Source organism: Pseudonaja textilis, chromosome 14 (genome assembly GCF_049901715.1).
Source record: "Pseudonaja textilis isolate UNSWEBS1 chromosome 14, rPseTex1.2, whole genome shotgun sequence".
Lineage (NCBI taxonomy): Eukaryota > Metazoa > Chordata > Lepidosauria > Squamata > Elapidae > Pseudonaja > Pseudonaja textilis.
In genome coordinates this window covers 1,357,196-1,375,312 of record NC_142003.1, presented here as the reverse complement: position 1 = coordinate 1,375,312, position 18,117 = coordinate 1,357,196, and the positions used below count along the sequence as shown (strand labels likewise).

The 18,117-nt window shown below is 52.1% G+C and overlaps 1 protein-coding gene across 9 annotated transcripts in view; it reads right to left on the bottom strand.

The window, feature by feature from the left end:
* The window catches only part of PEMT (phosphatidylethanolamine N-methyltransferase), a 36,029-nt gene extending 28,467 nt beyond the window's left edge, over positions 1–7,562 (bottom strand). For 3 of the 9 annotated variants that reach the window (XM_087912842.1, XM_087912846.1, XM_087912845.1), the window contains exons 1-2: positions 5,407–5,592; positions 3,219–3,326 (exon numbers count right to left, since the gene is read on the bottom strand). In XM_087912842.1, coding sequence (XP_087768968.1) covers positions 3,219–3,326; positions 5,407–5,460 — 162 coding nt within the window. In that variant the 5' untranslated portion in view covers positions 5,461–5,592. Of the gene's footprint in view, positions 1–3,218; positions 3,327–5,406; positions 5,627–6,983 lie in introns of those variants that run through there. The other 6 variants (XM_087912847.1, XM_087912844.1, XM_026704398.2 and 3 more) reach the window with 6 other exon arrangements.
* Between the last annotated feature and the right edge of the window lie 10,555 nt (positions 7,563–18,117).

The window sequence follows — 18,117 nt, the reverse complement described above, 5'->3', positions numbered from 1 at the left end:
AAATCCAGCGCCAGAAAAATAAACACAGATGCCTGAGGTTTCATTTAACTTCTTTATAAACATATAAAGTAAATTTTACAGTACCGGTTGTAGATTTCTCCAACATGAAGCAAACTCCAACAGAAGCAGACTGTTACAAGCAACTCATCTTCAGCACACAAGCAAGCAAGATACACAGCAGAGAAGAGAAGCAGTTTGATTTTCAACAGACAGACTCAGAGCTCCATGTAGCTGCAGAGCTTAATACAGAGCCACGCCTAGGCTACTTCTAGTTTCAGTTTCCAAACAGTCCTCATTGGCTGACTTAGTTGCTATGCCTATTCATTGGCTGACCCTGTTACCACGCTCTATTCCAGTTCATGAATATACTCTGACATGACTCCAGGGTGCTGCATCCATTCTAAATACGAACCAGCTGCCAAGATTCTGAATTTTTATCATGTAACCACGGGGGATGCTGCAAGGGTTGTAAGTGTGAAAAACGGTCATGTCACTTTTTTCAGTGCTGTCGTAATTTCAACCCAGGCACTAAATGAACTGTCATAAGTCAAGGATTCCGAAATACAGGGGCAGCCAGCAGAAGATTAAAAGCATTTTTCAAAAACTACGTTTACGGTTGAATACCTGTTTCCAACTGGTTTCAAGTGGGTGGCGCCTTTTTCATTTGCTATAAAGGCTTTCCAGGTTTCTCAGGCTCGTTTTCAACTGTTCTTATTTTTCTCCAAAATGCTTTGGAAACAATCAAGATACCCACAGTGGGAAATTGGGTCAGGGGGCAAGAGAGAAAGAGTTGTTGAAACAAACAAACAAACAAAAAAAACACGGGGGCTGCGCAATTGCACGGAGCAGAAGCAGAAAGACCTCCCCGAGTAAAACTTGCACAATTGCACAGAGCAAAACTTGCACAAATCTCCTCCCTGTTGACATTAAACAATGCATTCCAGCATGCGCGCGCACACACACACACATACACACAATTCACTTCTTGCAAATAGGACACTGAACCTGGGAAGGGTGGTGGTGGTTGTGCTTCCGCTGAGCCCCCAAAATGACGCATTGTTCCCAGTGCGCGCACACACACACACACACACACACATACACCATCCCTCAGGTTCTCTGACCCAATTCCCGGAGCCTTTGTGTAACAGAGTCCCAGGGGGTCATTAAGATACCTAATTTTAGCTATTCCTTCTCTATATATATGTTTTTGTCCTGCCTTGCCAGGTGTGAGAACTTTCTGGCAAGATAAGTACAGTCAACCCCTTTGTCACTTTGCAGCCGGCAGGATGGCACAGCATGGGCGATCGATGCTTTCTGGCCTTGAAAGAAAAGGCTGCCTGATCGCTGTTCCCCTCGCCCTGTTTCGATCCCCGGTCGATGGTCATTAAAAGCAACATTTAAAGAAAACGGTCGGGGAGGACAAAAACTCAACCAACCAGGGCCAGTGTGGTGGACAGAGCAAAAAAGCAGAAGGCCTCATTGTCTGAATAAGGGATGATGCTAAACGGCCTCTCGGCACACCGAAAGAGACAGAAAGAGGGAACAATGGTTATCTAAGAGGAAGGAGAAGGAAGAAGGGCCCCCACTCCAAACTCCAACTCAAACCAGGAGGAACAAAGACACAGCTATAGCCTTTTTTTAAACACTGGAGAAGGTGGCGCTAGCAATAGAACTTATATCCTGCTTCACGGTGCTTCACCCTCCGCTCTGAGCCGTTTATAAAGTCAGCCTCTTGCCCCCAACAATCGGGGTCCTCCTTTTACCCACCTCGGAAGGATGGAAGGCTGAGTCAACTTTAAACCAGTCAGGATCAAACTGTTGGCCATGGGCAGAGTCTGCAATAGCGCATTGTAACAAATGTGCCACTATGGCTTCCTTCCTTCCTTTTTTCCTTCTTTTCTTCCTTCCTTCTTTCCTCCTTCCTTCCTTCCTTCCTTTCTTCCTTCCTTCCTTCCTTCCTTCCTTCTCCTTCCTCCCTCCCTCCTTCCTTCCCACTTATCACTTAGACTTATATACCTCTTCACAGTGCTCTTACAACCCTCTATGCAGTTTCTTTCCCCCAACAATCGGGGTCCTCCTTTTACCCACCTCGCAAGGATGGAAGGCTGAGTCAACCTGGAGCCTGGTGGGACTTGAACCACTGGCAAACAGCAGTCAGCAGAAGTTGCAGTACTTCACTCTAACGCTAACCGCTGCTCCGCCATGGCTCAAGGTACCCACGATGGAGGAAATAATTCTAATAAAATGGGGGCTACACCCTTTCTTCTCCTCGCCTTTTAGATACGGGCGGGGTCAAAATCTACTTCATCTCTTTGACTCGTCCCACCAGGTTTAACTGGCACTTAAGTGAGGCCTGGTTTAATGAAAAGAAGGACTAGGGGTGACATAAAAGCAGTACTCCAATATCCATGTGGCTGCCCCAGTGAAGGAGTTAACCGATTCTCCAAAACACCTGAAAGCAGGACAAGAAGCAACAGATGGAAACCAACCAAGGAGAGAAGCAACCTGGAACTAAGGGTTGAAGTGACCAAGGGAACGTCCGACGGTTGTTAAGTATGATAAACGGTCATAAGTCACTTTTTTCAGGGCCGTTGGAAGTTGGAACGGCCACTGAATGAACTGTGATAAGTCAAAGACTACCTATAAAGAGTCTGCACCACCCGCCCCTTTTCCTACCACAACAGGTGTTCAGCAGACAAACCCTGGCAACGTGAAGACACATCTCTTTGCAAGGTCACTGCTAAGGCAGGGGAGGTCTGGGGAAGGGCCAGTCCCAGGTTGGGGGTCACCTGAGCCCAGAAGCTCCATTTCTGAAGGCTTGATGGGGTTGGGAAGGAGCTGCCTACCTGACTATGAGGAATACCTGTATGCTGAATACGAAGGATTGAAGGCAACGCAGGTTGAGGCTACTTGAGCTGTTGCCAAATCATTGCCAGCTCTTGGGTCTCTGGGAAGGTGTGACTCCACAGGGAGCTCTCCTTGGTCCTGAAAATTTGCCTTCCCCACTTGGGCAGCCTGGGCTCCGAGGCTCCTCTCCACCTGCTCTGTCCTCCAGGTGGGCAGCAACAGCCCCTTTCTGACCAGCCTGAGAGGATACAGGTCGATCCCCCCCAAAAAAACCCTGTAGAGAAGACCCCGGACCCATCTTTTATCAGGGGGTCATTCTGAAGCCCTACTTGGGTTTTGTAGGTTGAACATTACCAGCGTTTGGTACCTACCAGGTTCCAGAACAATGGGTTGAAAACGATGGAGAGGGCAGCCACTATGAAGTTGGGATCCGTCACGTTCACGTAATCGGAAAGCAGAGTCATAGCCGAGAGGTCAACCTGGGAGGAGACACTGAGTGTGAGTTTGGCTCTGAGCCAGGAGAAGCCCCTCCCCCGGGCCGGCGGTTGAAAGGAGATTCCAAACCAGGGTTTGCATTCACAGTAACCGAAACCCTAAATCCCGATCTGCATTCAGGCAGGCCTGTAGCCATGGTCTGGGCAGTTCCCTCTTTCCCCAGCCTCTTACGCTGCGGCCAACATCAAGGTTTCCAGCAGGGGACGGCCACTCTAAGCGACACAGCAAAAGGCAGGGGCTTCAAACCCGCAATCCCAAGGCTGATTCTGTGAAGAGGGTCCTCGACTTAGGACCAAATTGAGCCTCACATTTCTGTTGCTAAGCGAGACATTGGTTGAGCGGGTTTTGCCCCCATTTCTTACCATAGTCATTAAGCGAATCATTGCACTTGCACAATTAGTCACACGGTTGTTAAGCGAATCCGGCTTCCCCATTGTCAGAAGGTTGCAAAAGGGGGCTCACGTGGCCCTGGGGACCCTTAACAACTGTGGTAAAACACGGTCGTAAGATCGGATCTGGTCATACAAAATGGCTGATTTTATGGCCACTTTGGCTAGCGACCGAAATTCCGGTCTCAATTGTGGTCATAAATCAAGGACTTACCTGCGCTACCACACATCCTGGGTTCATGCACCATGGCAACCCTGGATTGTTTAAAAACTGTGGTTTGTTGAACCAGCCTGAAGTTGGAGGGGTAAAAATGAATGTACTGCCAAGCATCGGAATTTTGATTGCCTGACGGCGGCAGAGACTGCAATGGTCGTAAGGGTGAAAAACGGTCATAAGCAGCGGTGGGATTCAGCCGGTTCTGACCGGTTCTAGAGAACCGGTAGTGGAAATTTGGAGTAGTTGGGAGAACCGGCCAATCCCACCTCTTCTCTGCCTCCCATTGAGTCCCAGCTGATCGGCTGGGTCTTCTTTGGTTGCCCAGCACAGGAGAACAGAGCCGGAAAGCAGGTTAGGGGGGAGGGAAGGGAAGGAGGATTTTGCAGTATATCCTTCCCCTGCCACGCCCACCAAGCCACGCCCACCAAGCCACGCCCACAGAACCGGTAGTAAAAAAATTTGAATCCCAGCACTGGTCATAAGTCACTTTTTCAGGGGGGCGTTGTGACTTCGAATGGCCACTAAGCGAACCGTTGTAAGTGGAGGACTACCTGCACGGCACGTCTACCTTCAAGGTGGTTTCGGATTGTCCAGTTCAGGCTAATAATTAAGCGTATGGCCTGCTTGCTTTTTCCTCGGCCAGTTCCAAACGGATCCAGACTATTTAACAAATAACGAGAAAGAAAGAAAGAAAGAAAGAAAGAAAGAAAGAAAGAAAGAAAGAAAGAAAGAAAGAAAGAAAGAAAGAAAGAAAAAGAAAACCAAAACCACTGTCCTCCTAGTCATTTGATCTTGGTCAGAGTTTCTGTAAACTCCAATGAACGTTGGAATGTTTTTCGATGTGGCAACTTCTCTGTTTACTTTTCTGATGGACTTTTTTGTCTCTTTGGCCTCTTGGGGCCCTTTGAAGCCGGCTGAGACAGGGAGATTTCGGGGTTTTCTTAAGCGGGGGGAGAGAAGACGTTTTCCCCCTGGAGGTCAAGAGAGTTTTGAACGACAAGGGGGGGGAGGAGGAGGGGGGGTAACCGAAGGGAGGGGGCGCTCCAAGATCCAGGGAGACTTTTTTTTATCATTGTTGCAAAGCGGGGAAAAAAAAAATACATCAAGGGGGGAAAACAACCAGATAAACAAAAACCGAGCATTGCAGTGGAGTCGATGCCGGGGTTGGTTTGTTTTGCTTTGCATTCACACCTCCCCCCCGCTCAGGAAAAAGCCCCCCGCCCCTCCCCCGCCCTCCCTCCTTCCCCGCAGACCTCTTGCTCCTCCTGGGAGTAGCGCCAAACGCCAGGCTGGTTTTCTTTCGGGCTCGGCTTGGGCTCTGCCCCACCCCCCACCCCCACCCCCACCGGATTTGCAAGGCATGGACCCCCCGCCCCCGGCTTTCATCTTTCATCTGTACACACACACACACACACACACACCCCAGAGCCTTTGCAACGATGGGAAGCGCGCCTGTACCTGGCTATAATCCACATTATTGAGTCCTCCGCAGCAATCCAAGGGAAAAGGCATGCAACACCCCCCCCCTTCCCCCCTTTAGAAGCCGGTTTAGCAACGCCTGGTTCCTTTGGGGGGGGGTCCCTCCCCGCCCCCAGCCCAGCAACTCAGTCCTCCCTCCACCCCATGGAAGCGATGCCCCGCGACAAAAAGCTGCTCTAACTTCCGGACTGCTCGTTGCAAAAAAATAATAATAATAATTTTTTAAAAAAATAAAATGTCCCGCAAAGGAGGCTGGGAAATTGAGTCCGCATCCCCCTCCCCGAGGATTGAAGCGCCGCGCTCGGTGCGGAGTCTGGCAGGAACTACAACCCCCAGAAGGCTGCGCGAAGCGGGCTGTTCGAGCCCGGGGTGAGGGTGCGGCTTTCTTTAAAACTAACCACCCCCACCCTCTCGAAGTGCCACCCCCCACGAAGGTTTGGGGTCGTTTTGCATCCATTCCAGCTTTGTACACGCGATAAGGAGGCTTCACACGTGCTCTGGGGCCCGAAGCGTGAAGCTCGCTTTGCCTGCTCACTGCATAAGCTGAAGCAGTTGCGGGAAACGCTTGCAATCCGTTTTTTGTCTCCGATTCTTTTTCAGGCTTTGCTCTTCGGGAACATTCAGCAGGTACTGTTTCGCAAGTTCACCTCCGTGACGCGTGTATTTGGTAACTTGCAGGCACCGTTTCCTGCATCCACTCGGTTACAGCCAAAAACCGCATCTGACCTGCACCTCTAGCACCATTCACACATACCCAGCTTATCGAAAGGCCAAACCAGCTGCATTCACACAACTTTGATCAGCTCAAAATGTTTGCTTGCTATTTTCATGGTTTATAGCATGTTGTACAAATCTGGACCTTTTGAACCCTAGTTTCTAACTGCAGGTAATCCTGACCCCGAAGATGAGTTAGTAGTAACCCTAGTTACTACTAGCCCAGGATTTGATGAATATTGGAGGGAGAAGCCCCTTCGAGCTGCTTGCAATAATTTGAGAGAGCCAGAGAAGACCCCCCATCCTCACTCTAACATGATCTGGGTTCACACATTCAGCTAAACCACTGTTTGAATTGGCGGGGCACAAACTCTGATTTGCAAACCGCCATGGGCCCAGCTCGTGAAATGTGGACGCTGAAACCAAAGTGGGCTTTCTTTGTAAAACGTCTGAATTGGGTGCCTGAGACACAGCCGTGCAACTCCCGAATCCACAAAAGTTCTGAGCCAGATTCATCCCACTCACTAAGCTCCTTTTCTCCCCCTTCCTCAAAACCCAAAGTTCAAATTAACTACGATTAGCATTGGGGAGGGTTTTGGGGGGGGGGGGGGTAACGGCACAGAGAGAAAGAGACCAGAAAACCTGGACGGTGAGCCAGGAGGTCCTTTTTTGTGCCATGCTGGAGATCTCTAAGGACCGAGTTGGTGGGAACGGAGCTGGGGAAGTTAAACACCCCCAACCCAAACAAAAGTGAAGGGGAAAAAAATAGAAACAGCAGCAGCAGCAGAAGAAGAAGAAAAGCGAGGAGGGAGGCAAAGGAAATCTCAGCTGCCGGCACTGACCTTCCTGGGATTATTCCGTTGTGGGGATGTGGCAGCCGGGGAGGGAGAAAGAGAGAGAGAGAGACCAGAGTTTCAATCCAGCTACTTCAAAGGGCAGGATTGGACTTTGCCCCGCGGATTTCCCAAATGGAGAAACAGGCTGGTGCCTGGCACGTTGGCAGACCCGGCTGTTTTTTCTTTGCCAGGCACCGGAGGGGCTTCTGCCAAGGGGGAAGAACGGGGGGGTGGGTTTCTCAGGGGAACTTGGCATGGCTTTAAAAAAGGGAGGCGGGCAGTTCCTGTCCACTTACCCCTGGACGTTCCTAGATGCGTTTTCTTGGCCGGGATTAGCTCACCGGAGGGTTAGGGAGATAAACTGGAGGATGGTCCTGGCTTTTGTTCCCCGGGGGTGGGAGCAGGTGAGAGGTGAACACGTTGCAACTGAGTTTAGATGCTGCCCGAGGAAGCAGCGTAACAGACTGGCATGAGTTCCCTTTTAAAAAGTTTCTCCTGGCTGCTGTTATATCTTAATTCTATTGTAGTCTAGTCTAGTCTAGTTTATTGTGAATTCTATTCTTATTCTAGTCGAGAGTCTAGACCAGGGCTCCCAAAACTTGGCAACTTTAAGACTTGTGGACTTCAACTCCCAGAGTTCCTCAGGGTGAACTCAGGGGGAACTCAGGGTGAGGAACTCTGGGAATTGAAGTCCACAAGTCTTAAAGTTGCCACGGTTACCCCTTGCTCAGGAGGAAGCCCTATGTACGATTTCAGACAAATGCCAACAAAGTCTAAGAGAGGCATCAACAACCTGGAGACCATCTGCTCGGATGGGATTAGAACCCAGGACCCAGAAAAATCAGGTTTGCTCTGGAGCACCTTGGTCCAGTTAGCCACGGTTCACTTCTGGGTGTGCCCGGCCTATGCCAGGCGAGTTCTGCAGCTCCTTCAGCGCCACCACCTCTCCAGTTGGTGGGCATGCGAGGGTAGCGTTGTAAGCTTGGGTGCACAGGAGGGTTATTTTTAGCCTGCACCTGTTCCTCCAAATAGACAAGATGCTGGTCTAAAAATAGCCTCACTGGCAGAGGCGGGAAGCTGTGCCGAGAGTCTTTAGGCAGCGCCCGGTGCCTTTGGGTGCCCGGTTTAATTTATGGGCCATAAATCTGCGCTGGACAGAATGGGGCCTTTCTGCCCGGCTGCTGAATCAGGCAACTTGGAGGTTTTCACTTGCAAAGGGCAGTGGGGAGGGGAGGAAGTAGGGGGGAGGGCTAAGGAGGAGGAGTAAGGAGGAGAGGTTGTGCAAAGGGTGTTTCGTCTGGTTTCGCTTTGAGGTGTGAGCCCGGCCGGCGAGACTAGCCAGGTGTGGTTTCTAGCTGGAGTGAGACACGAATCCCTCCAATTTCAGGCTTATTCAACCAACCCTAGTTTACAACAACCCAGGGTTGATGTAGTGCATGAACCCAGGGTGAGTGTTAGTGCAGGCAAACCCGATTTTACCCTTATTATCACTGTTGTTAAGTGAGTCAGCCATACACACACACCCCCTACATAATCCGCGTCCCCGCCCATCGAGTCCAGTCTCTGCTTCTTTGCCTCGAACCATCTCCAGGGCAGGCTTTGATCCTCTGCATGGCCTCCTCTGGAAGGAGAGCCCGCCTGGCGCCTGCCTCTGGCCCCCTCTTCCCCTCGTTGGCGTTGGATTTTGGTCCAAAGCCTAACCTCGGCTGCCCTCTACCGCTCCACACAGGCATTCTACTCCGGAGCCTGAAGCACGCTGATATGGATCCAGCCAGGGCAAGAATAACAGAACGGGGTCGGAAGGGACTTTCGAAGGTCTTCTAGTCCAACCCCCTACTACGTGAGAGATTATCCCATTCTGGACAAATGGTTGCCTAATCTCTTCTTAAAAAGCATCCACCACCTTTCGAGTCAAATCGTTCCACCAATTGTTCTCCCTGTCAGGAAATTCCTCCTTAGTTCTAAATTGCTTCTCTCCTTGATGAGTTTCCATCCATTGCTTCTCGTCCTGCCTTCTGGTGATTTGACCCCCTCTTTTATGGGGGACCCCCTCCAAAATGGGCCGACTGATATCCTGTCCCCTGTAGTCCTCTTCTTTTCCCTGGACTCGGACAATTCCCGCAGGCGTTCTTCATATGTCCAGCCTCCAAATCAACTTTGTTGCTCTACGTTTCACTTCATCATCTCGTATTGAGTCATTTGTCCATCGATTCACCCAATTGTGGGTCATCTTCAACTACAACTCCCAGCAGCACCCCCAAGCCGCAAGGGCACCGGACTGGCGGAGACAGGCTGAAGTTCTACTGACCCATTAATGGTTAACTCGGCAGCCTGCTTGCCTTCCTCCTCTCCGCCTCTAATCCATTAAGGTCCTTAAGTGACGGCTAATAAAATGTAATTGTGTTTTAAAATAATTCAATACATTACACTAATTTATCCCAATTAAGCTGCAGCAACTTGGTGCAGATCCACTTAATGCAGGAATGGGTAACTCTCTAGGGTTGGGTGCTCCCACTATTTTTTCCAAATGATTGACGGGGAGAAAGGAGAAAGGGCCCCCGCCCCCTTTTAATGACCCCCTTCGCTATTATTCTTAAAGGATCTGGGGGGGGCAGAAGATGAACTGAGGAATCCAGAAATGCGAGTTTTCCCTTTTGCAAAGCCCGGACGGTCCTTTGTCCACAATGCGATAGGATCTCCTGCTTGAGGAGTGAGTTGGACCAGATAGAAGATCTCCAGGAAGAGCCACCAGGATGATGAGGGGACTGGAGACTAAACCATACAAGGAACGGTTACAAGAACTGGGCCTGGCTGGTCTAGGGAAGAGAAGGGCCAGGGGAGACATGATAGAGGTCTTCCAGTATTTGAGGGGCTGCCCCAGAGAGGAGGAGGAAGGGGGTCAAGCTATTTTCTAAAGCACCTTTGAAGGCCAGACAAGGAACAATGGATGGAAACTGAACAAGGAGAGATTCAACTCGGAAATAAGGAAGAATTTTCTGACCGTGAGAACAATCAACCCATGGAACAGAAGTTGCCCTCAGAAGTTGTGGCAGCTTCATCCCTGGAGGCTTTCAAGAAGAGACTGGACTGCCATTGGTCAGAAATGGTGTAGGGTCTCCTGCTTGGGCGGGGGTTAGACTAGATGACCTACAAGGTCCCTTCCAACTCTGTCTCTTTTAAAGAACCCTATTAAATGGCCCTCCCTATTTATTCATGTTGGTCCATTACCTGTAACCAAATAGAACCAGGACCAAACTGGTGGCTGGTTGGACAAGCAGTTCTAACCCCTTTGGAGCCCAATAAGCGAGAGAAGGTTGACCTTGGCAGATTCTTCAACCTACCAAGGTGTTTCACCTCCAGAGGAAATTTATGTCCAGGTCCTATCATGGTGCATCCTCTCCATCCCATCAGTGCTTCATCTCCAAGGTTGCTACGCAGAACCTCAAAATCCTTTTTTCTTGACCCATTTCCAGTTTGGGTTCCAAAGACCTCTTTGTGTCTTTCCCCGAGTCTGGTCATGAAAGACGAATCCTGGATGTTCACCTGTGGTCTCCTCTTCATGACTCTCGCTACCTAGGAAAGAGCTGCCCCACCTTGGCAACTTCCAAGACTTGTGGAGCTCAACTCCCAGAATTTCCCGGGCAGCAGAGCAGGAGAACCGGCTGGGGAATTCTGGGAGCTGAAGTCCACAAGCCCTAGAGTTGCAAGGTTTGGGACAGCCCTGTCCTAAAAGCAGGCGGTGGACGGGCGCATGTAGGACCCCATCCTTGGCAGATGGGGGGGGATATTCTCCCAAACTAGCTGGGGCTTGGGCTATCTACGAAGGCACGAAGCCCTTTGTGGCTTTGTATGCTGCACGAAGGTGACCCTTCCTGCTCAGAGTAACCACCTCCTCTTCTCATGCCTTGTTTAGGGGATCTGACCCACGGCCTTCGGGGCAGCAGTTGTGCCCACGCTGGCATTTGCGTGGCTTGGGAGGCCACAAAACAGCCCCCCAACCCCTTCGTGAGCCTCAGCGTGGCTGTGTCCGGAGCACTCTTCAGCAGATGCAGCCCACGAGAAGCCCTGGGCGTGTTCGGTTACGAAGGCCCATCCAGGCACAGCCTCTTTCTCAGCCCCGTGGCCGGCTTTGCGGGCCCCCAGTTGCAGAGGAGATGGGAGGGGAGACGAGGAGGAGCCGCGGGCCTCTGCGGCTTGGCGCAAGACAAGCCCCCCCTTTTCCTCGCTTCACTTATCAGCCATAGCTTAGCAGACCGACAGCATGGGGTGGGAAGTGTTTTATCTCCTTGGCCAAACCACAGCATCCCTAAAGCGGTTCTGATTTGCTGTTACTATGGCGACACGGCTGGGTTTATCAGGGCTGAATTTGTAGTTGTTTAAGTGCTGAGCAAAAGGGATGTAGGAGGGACTGGCTCCCAGCAGTTACCGGGGAAAGGAAGCCAGCCAGCATTTTTCAGAAAGCCTTGCGCTGGGCCTTGGTCCCAAAGGATGCCTGGGAAGCCCCCCCCCCTCCTCCTCCAGTCCCCAAAATAAGAACAACGGGGGCTGGGAATGGGGGACCAGAGAGCTCCAGAGCAACAGAGGGCTGTAAATTTCCCCCTCCCCGCCCCGATTGCAATTGAAAGGGTCTTGCCCCACGGCTGTTGTTCTCCAAGGATGTTGGGCAGTGGCTGGGCACAGCGGAGGCCCCCCAATATCTGGGAGGATCAGATTAGGAAAGGCTGTACTGATGAGATACCTCTAAAAGTCACTCCTTGAGGTCTTCGGCTGTTAATTTTCCCTGCCTTTAATCTTCAGGGCAGGGTATCCAGACGAGTGAGGAGAAAATCCACGTAAGGTTAAAAAGCGCCAAATGTGGCACAATGGAATAACAGAATAACCGAGTTGGAAGGGACCTTGGAGATCGTCTAGCCCAACCCCCTGCTTGGGCAGGAATGGAGAGCAGGAATGAGTGCAAGCACCATCCCACAATGACCGAGCAAGCAAAAAGGCTGCCAACACAAGAGGTTTTGATCTCATTGTGGGAGTTTGCGAGAAAAAAGGGATTTGATGGAAGGCGATGAAGGCAGCTGGGGAGGGGGGCTGACCCTAGGGGTAACCTTTGCATTTTGTAGCATGAAAATGCACAGGGATAGTGGCCGGGGGGCGGGTGAGGGGTGGAATGGGACGGTGACATGAAAACAGCTCTGCATTTCTTCTGTCAAATCCCTGTGGTCCATCCTCTTCATTTCCAAGAAAACCAAGTTTTTAACTATGGGTAGAAAGAGGAAAAAAATACTTTACTGTACTCCCAAGTAAGGAACTAGCAATTCAATATTTTTTTTTTAAAAAAAAACTTGAGATCAAGAAACAATAAGCACGGACAATTGCCAATGACTGTTACATCGAATTCAAGTTCTTGGCAAACTCTGATCACAGAAGATGCAAGAGGAAATTTAACTCTTGCATTTAGATTCAGGGGCTGGGTTCTTTTTTAATGTATTAGTTCAGCTTCTGTATCAGTTTATTTATTCATTCTTCCATTCATTCATTTACTTATATGTTGAAATTCATTTTTTTATTATTATTATTATTATTATTTCAGCTTAGATGTGGGAATGTATTAGCTCAACTTGCAGTTTTCTTGAGGTTTCTTGAAGTGTTTGTGACTGAACCCTCCTTCATTCAACGGGCCTCTTATTCTAGTGTTAAAATCTGCTGGAAAAGGTTTCTGTTCTGTTGCCTTCCCCTCCGTCCTCTTGCAGAGAAGCTGGGGGCATGATCGTCTCCACAGAATTTGGCAGCAGATCAAATTCCCACAAAAGCTGCTAAAGTTGCAGAAAGTGGGCCAGCGAGGCTGTCATAAATTTCTCCTCCTCCTCCTCCTCCTCCTCCTCCCAGGAACATCTGGCTTGGAGAATCAGGATGACCTCTGGAATCGGCCAATAAATATGTGTTTGGCCTTTGTAAAGGCCAGCAGGACAGACTATCGATACTGATATACGGTTCATCTTGGCAGGAGAATTACGGCATTCAACAGACTGAAACAGAAAAGTCAAAGTGTTTGGAATGTGGCAGGAAGAACAGAAAATTAAAACTCGGGCACTTCAAGGTACTTTTCTCATTTCATTCCGACCTGGAAAGTGGAAGGAAGAGCCGACTTGGTGCTCTCTCAACTTGGTTGTTTTCTTCAGATGTTTTATGACCCAGCTAGGGAACATCATCAGTGCTAGAAGGGAGAGGGGTTTGTGGAGAAAAGGAAGAGGAGGAAGGGGACTGTGGGGTCCTTGGTGCTCTCTGAACTTTTCTTGCAGACGTTTCGTTATCCAACTAGGTAACATCATCCATGCTAGTGCAGTGAAGGAATTTAAATTGTCCCACTATTGCATCGTCTGTGGTGTTTGCACAGATGTGACTTGGAGAGCATTGCCATAAGCCAGAAAAGTTACCCCAGAGAAGCATCCTCAGGTAGAACTTCAAGGACATCAGAGGAACAAGCCTCATACTACCTCTAGTTCACGGTGCCTAGCATGGAGATCTGCAGGCCCAACTCTCAACTTCTACACTTGGTTATCTTTGCTCCTAGCCCGATGCCTCTTCCCTCCTTTCTCAACTTCTCCCTCACCTATCCTTCCCACCTTCAGCACGGCCAGGAGACCCAAAGACCGCAACTTGTAGGTGCAAAATACACCAGGCTAAGAAGGCAGCAGGTGTGTCCTGCCCAGAGGTGGGATTCAGCTGATTCTTACCAGTTCTGGAGAACCGGTAGTGGAAATTTGGAGTAGTTCAGAGAATCGGCAAATCCTATCTCTGACTGGCCTGGCCAACCTCCATCTCTTCTCTGCCTCTCACTGAGTCCCAGCTGATTGGCTGGGTCTCCTTTGGTTGCCCTGCACAGGAGAACAGAGCTGGAAAGCAGGTTACGGGGGGTGGGGGAGGGAAGGGGATTCTGCAGTATATCCTTCCCCTGCCACGCCCACAGAGCCGGGAGTAACAAAAAACTGAATCCCACCCCTGCTGGAGACCCAAAGACCCAACTTGTAGGTGCAAGATACAGCCGGCCGGGGAGGCGGCAGGTGAGTCCTGGGCCTCTTCTCTGAGCTTCAGGTAAAGCGGCGAGGAAGCGGCTCAGCCGAGGCACCAGCGTGACCCCCCGCCGACCCCCGCCCGAAGCCTTCCCTGCGGGCGGAGCGGCTCTCTCGGGGCGCCTCGCTCTCGGCGGCCGCGGGATTCCTTCTCCCCCGCAGCGGCTCCCGGCCCAGCCTGCTTTCGGCACGGCAGCCCGGCCGAGGCGGCCCCTCCTGGGCTGGCAGCGAGCCCGGGAATGGGGGTGGGGGGGCGTGGGAGGGTCCTTGGGGCAGCGGCGCCCGTCGGGACGGGGAGCCGACCCGCCCGCCCCCGCCCCGGGCCTCCCAGGCTCCGGCAGGCGGCGCTGTTGGGCTGGGCTGCGGCGTGGCTCTCCCGGGGAAGCCCGCGCGCGTCTCCGGCCGCCGCCGCCGCCGCCCGCGATGCCCCGCAACTTTTCCGCCGGCCTCGCCCGCGCGCCCCGCCCGCTCCTCCCGCGCTAAGCTCCGCGGGGCTCCGCTCCGCCACCGCCGCCGCCGCCGCCGCCGGGCAGACGATGGGCAGGCCGGGCCGAGCCGCGGGGGCGGAGGGCGCAGGGCGGGGGCGCCGCCGCCGCTGCTGCTGCTGCCGCCGCTCTTAACCCGCTGCCGCTCCCGCGCCGCCTCCTCCGCCCTTCTCGGCCCGCATCCCGCGGCGGCGCCGGACAGCGCCCCGAGCCAGCCGAGCGCGCGCCCGCTGGATGGGCACGGCGGGCGGGAGGCTCCGGCGACGGAGGTCGGCTCTTGCAGCTGCTGCTGTGGCGGCGGCGGCGGCTCCCCGGTCCTCGCTGAGCGGCGCGTCGGCCCAGCGCGGAAGGCGAAGGCAGGTAAGGCCGGCGCGGGGCCCGCCGGGCATCCCGGGGCTCTCGGGGAGGCTCTCCGGGCGGGGCGGGGCGGGGGCGCCGGAGAACAAAGGAGGCGAAGCGCCCGGGGCGGGTGGGGGGGAAGGGGCGGCGGCGGAGGTCCGAAGGGGGACGGGCTGCCGCCTCTTGGGGTGGCTTAAGCGAAGGGGGGCTTGTCGAAGGACTCCAGCCCCCATCATCCCCGGCCAAGCCAAGCCCCGCTTGAAGGAGGCGCGCCAAGCCCGGGTCGTGTGGAAGCAGCCTCGACTCCCCGGCCCGGGTTTGGCCCACTGGCCAATGCCTGCTCCCCGCCGCCCCCCGGCCATCCCGGGCTGCCTCGCTGGGGTCTCCTCCGTCGGGGTCCACCGCTGGGCGGGCTCCGCCGTTGGGAGGCGAGCCAGGCGGTCCCGGAGGCTTTGGGGGCAGGGAGGGGGAGCCCCTCCTCTTCCCACCCCACCCGGGCATCGGGGGGGCGGCTGCGCGGGTCCCGGAAGGCGCCGCTTCCTCCTCCGGGAGGATTCCGGCCGCCGGTGGCTGCTCGGCGGGTTCAACCCTCGTCCTCTGGGGCGCCGCCCCCGCGCTGCTCCAGACAAACCCGCGGAGCCGGAGGGCTGCCAAAGCCGCGGCTGGTTCCGGCCCAGCCCGGCCTGGCCTCGCTCCCCGGGGGGGGCTCTGCTTTGCATCCTCCCGGGCGGGGCCAAGGGCTGGGAGGGTGGGGGGTGCAGGAGGGCCTCGCCTACCGTTGGAGCGGCGGCGGGGACGGGTGGGGGGGCGCACCTTCCCTCCTTGGCAGAGCCGCCTTTGTGGACCTTTCTTCCTCCGGCTTCCCGAGGGGTGAGCGCAAGGAACGGGGAAGCTCCCCCGGGGGTGGGGGCTCTTCTTTCCAGCCTTGAGGTCGAGGGAAAGTGTGGGGGGGGGGGAGGCAGTGAAGACCTCACAACTGGAGGTGCAATTTGGTCAGAGTAGGAACTTCGCTCTGCCTTTTACTCAAATATCTTTCCAACCCCCCTCACCCCAGTATTGCAGTGCAGACCCGTCCAGTCCCATCCTGGTGAGAGGGGGTTTGGGCCAGAAATAGGTTGCCTTGATGAAGATAGTCAGATCCTAGGTAGGTTGAGACCCTTGGAGAAACCTTGGAAGTTTTGTATTGTCTATCTTGGGCATCAAGGATGGTTTGTAATCCTGGCTCTTCAGCTCTCAAAGGTCTTTTGGGGGGAGATTTGGCATATTTTTCTGGATAGAAGTAGCGTCAGGTGTTCTCTGCACTCTGTGTATGTTCCAAACCCACTTTGCGCGGAGAAAGATGATGGCCTCGAACCCCAAAGTCCTGTGGAAGATTGATCTTCTGTGGAACAGACTCTGGTGCTTTAGATGGCTCAGTGATTTGATTTAAGATAAAAACAGTGAGAAGAGAATGGTAACATGAGCTATTGGGGAGCGAAGGTGCTTTTTTGGGGTTGAAATCCTGGACCTGGTTTTCACCTGGAATCCAGGTCTTCAAATGCTCCCCCAAAAACGTTGTTTTAAAAAAAATGAGCTCAAAAGGGGAGGAGATTCTTATCTGTGTGGTCAGGAATGAGGATAACCGCATTTAATTCATTGTTGTTCTTCTTAGAGTCAATTAACTCGTGTTTTTCTCCTGACCCCGTCCATTTTTTACCCTGTTCATTTCTTTGTCTTCTGTAAACCCACACAGAGATGAAATCGTAGAATCGTGAGGCTTGGAAGGACCTTGAAGGTCTTCTAGTCCACCCCCCTGGCAAAGGAATTTCTTGGTTTGAAAAAAATACTTTCCCACATTAGATGCATGAGCGTTTATATCTTTTTTAACACTCCTAAACTGGTTTGTAGGAGTGCTGAACTGTTCTGAATTATGGCAGAATAGCCAAGGATTAGACCTCAACTCATCTCAGGTAGACCCTAACTCATCAAAACCTGCCTTTTCCAGGGTTGCCACCTTACACTTCTAACGTTTGCTGATTTCTGGTATTACTCCGACTTCGTGCCTCAGCTTGTAACGAGGGAAGCATCTTCCTAACTTTATCCGTAAAGTTTTAAGATGGGCAAAGCAAGACAAAGCAGGTTACACCTGGATACAAAGTTGTTTATGATAAACATCTGCTTTTAAGCCAGGTGTCTTACAGGTAGTCTTTGACCTACAACCACAACTGGGCCCCAAATTTCTGTTCCTAGGTGAAACATTTATTAATTAAATTTTGTCCCTTTCTTGCCACACTTGTGAAGCGAATCCCCAGTTGTTCAGTTAGTAACTACGGTTGTTCAGCTAATCTATCTTACCCGTTGACCTTGTTGGTCAAAAGGTTGCAAAAGCTTGACCCCAGGACACTGCAACCGTCATAAATATGAGTCGATATGGCCAAGCCTCTGAATTTTGATCACATGGCCCTGGGGAGGCCGCAACAGGTCGTAAGTGTGAAAAATGGTCATCGGTTAGTTTTTTTTCCACTCTGTTGTAACTTTGAATGCTATTGCACGTCAAGGACCCATAGCAATGGGTTTGTGTCTACGGACCAATGTCTGTGCTTCCTTGGTGGAATTATCGCAGAAATTCATCTAGGAAATTTGGAATTACTTTGGTTTCTTTGTTTCCTTCGTTGGTGGCAGTTTGCGTTTTGTTTTCCAGTAGGGCCTTACTGGGCTTACGCTTCTGTTCCAGTGCGTTGAAGCCTGGTTTAGCAGACGTTCTAGCGATGGCCTCGTGCATGATGGGCTTGGTGGTAGTAAATCTGGCTTCGCCTTAATCACGCAGGTCTTTTTATTGGTGGAGGGTTTCCTAGTCTGCGATTAGGCAGAATTGTAGTGGGCTTGGTGAAAACACTGGGAAACGGCAGGAGGTGGTGTTCCCCGGATGCTGCAGAAATAATAAATAAATAAAATAAAATAAAATTGAAAACACGAGAATGCCGTGTTGAGGTTTGTACAACCCTGGTGAAAATCTCTCGGTCTGGTCTAATTATTTTAAACAGCCTTGCAAAAAAAAATCAGATTTTCCTCTGGCACAGGGGCAGGAAATTGGTTGCGATTGTCCAGCTGCTTGGGGTAGGATTGTCATCTGCTGTTGGCAAGGATCTGTTTTCAAGCCTGCTTCAAAGTCCCTGAAACAGAAGCTGCAGAAAGATTAGTCTGAAAACTTCTGGATTGGCCTAAGATATTTTATTACCCGACTGAAGGGCAAATAATATCTTTCTTTTTTTT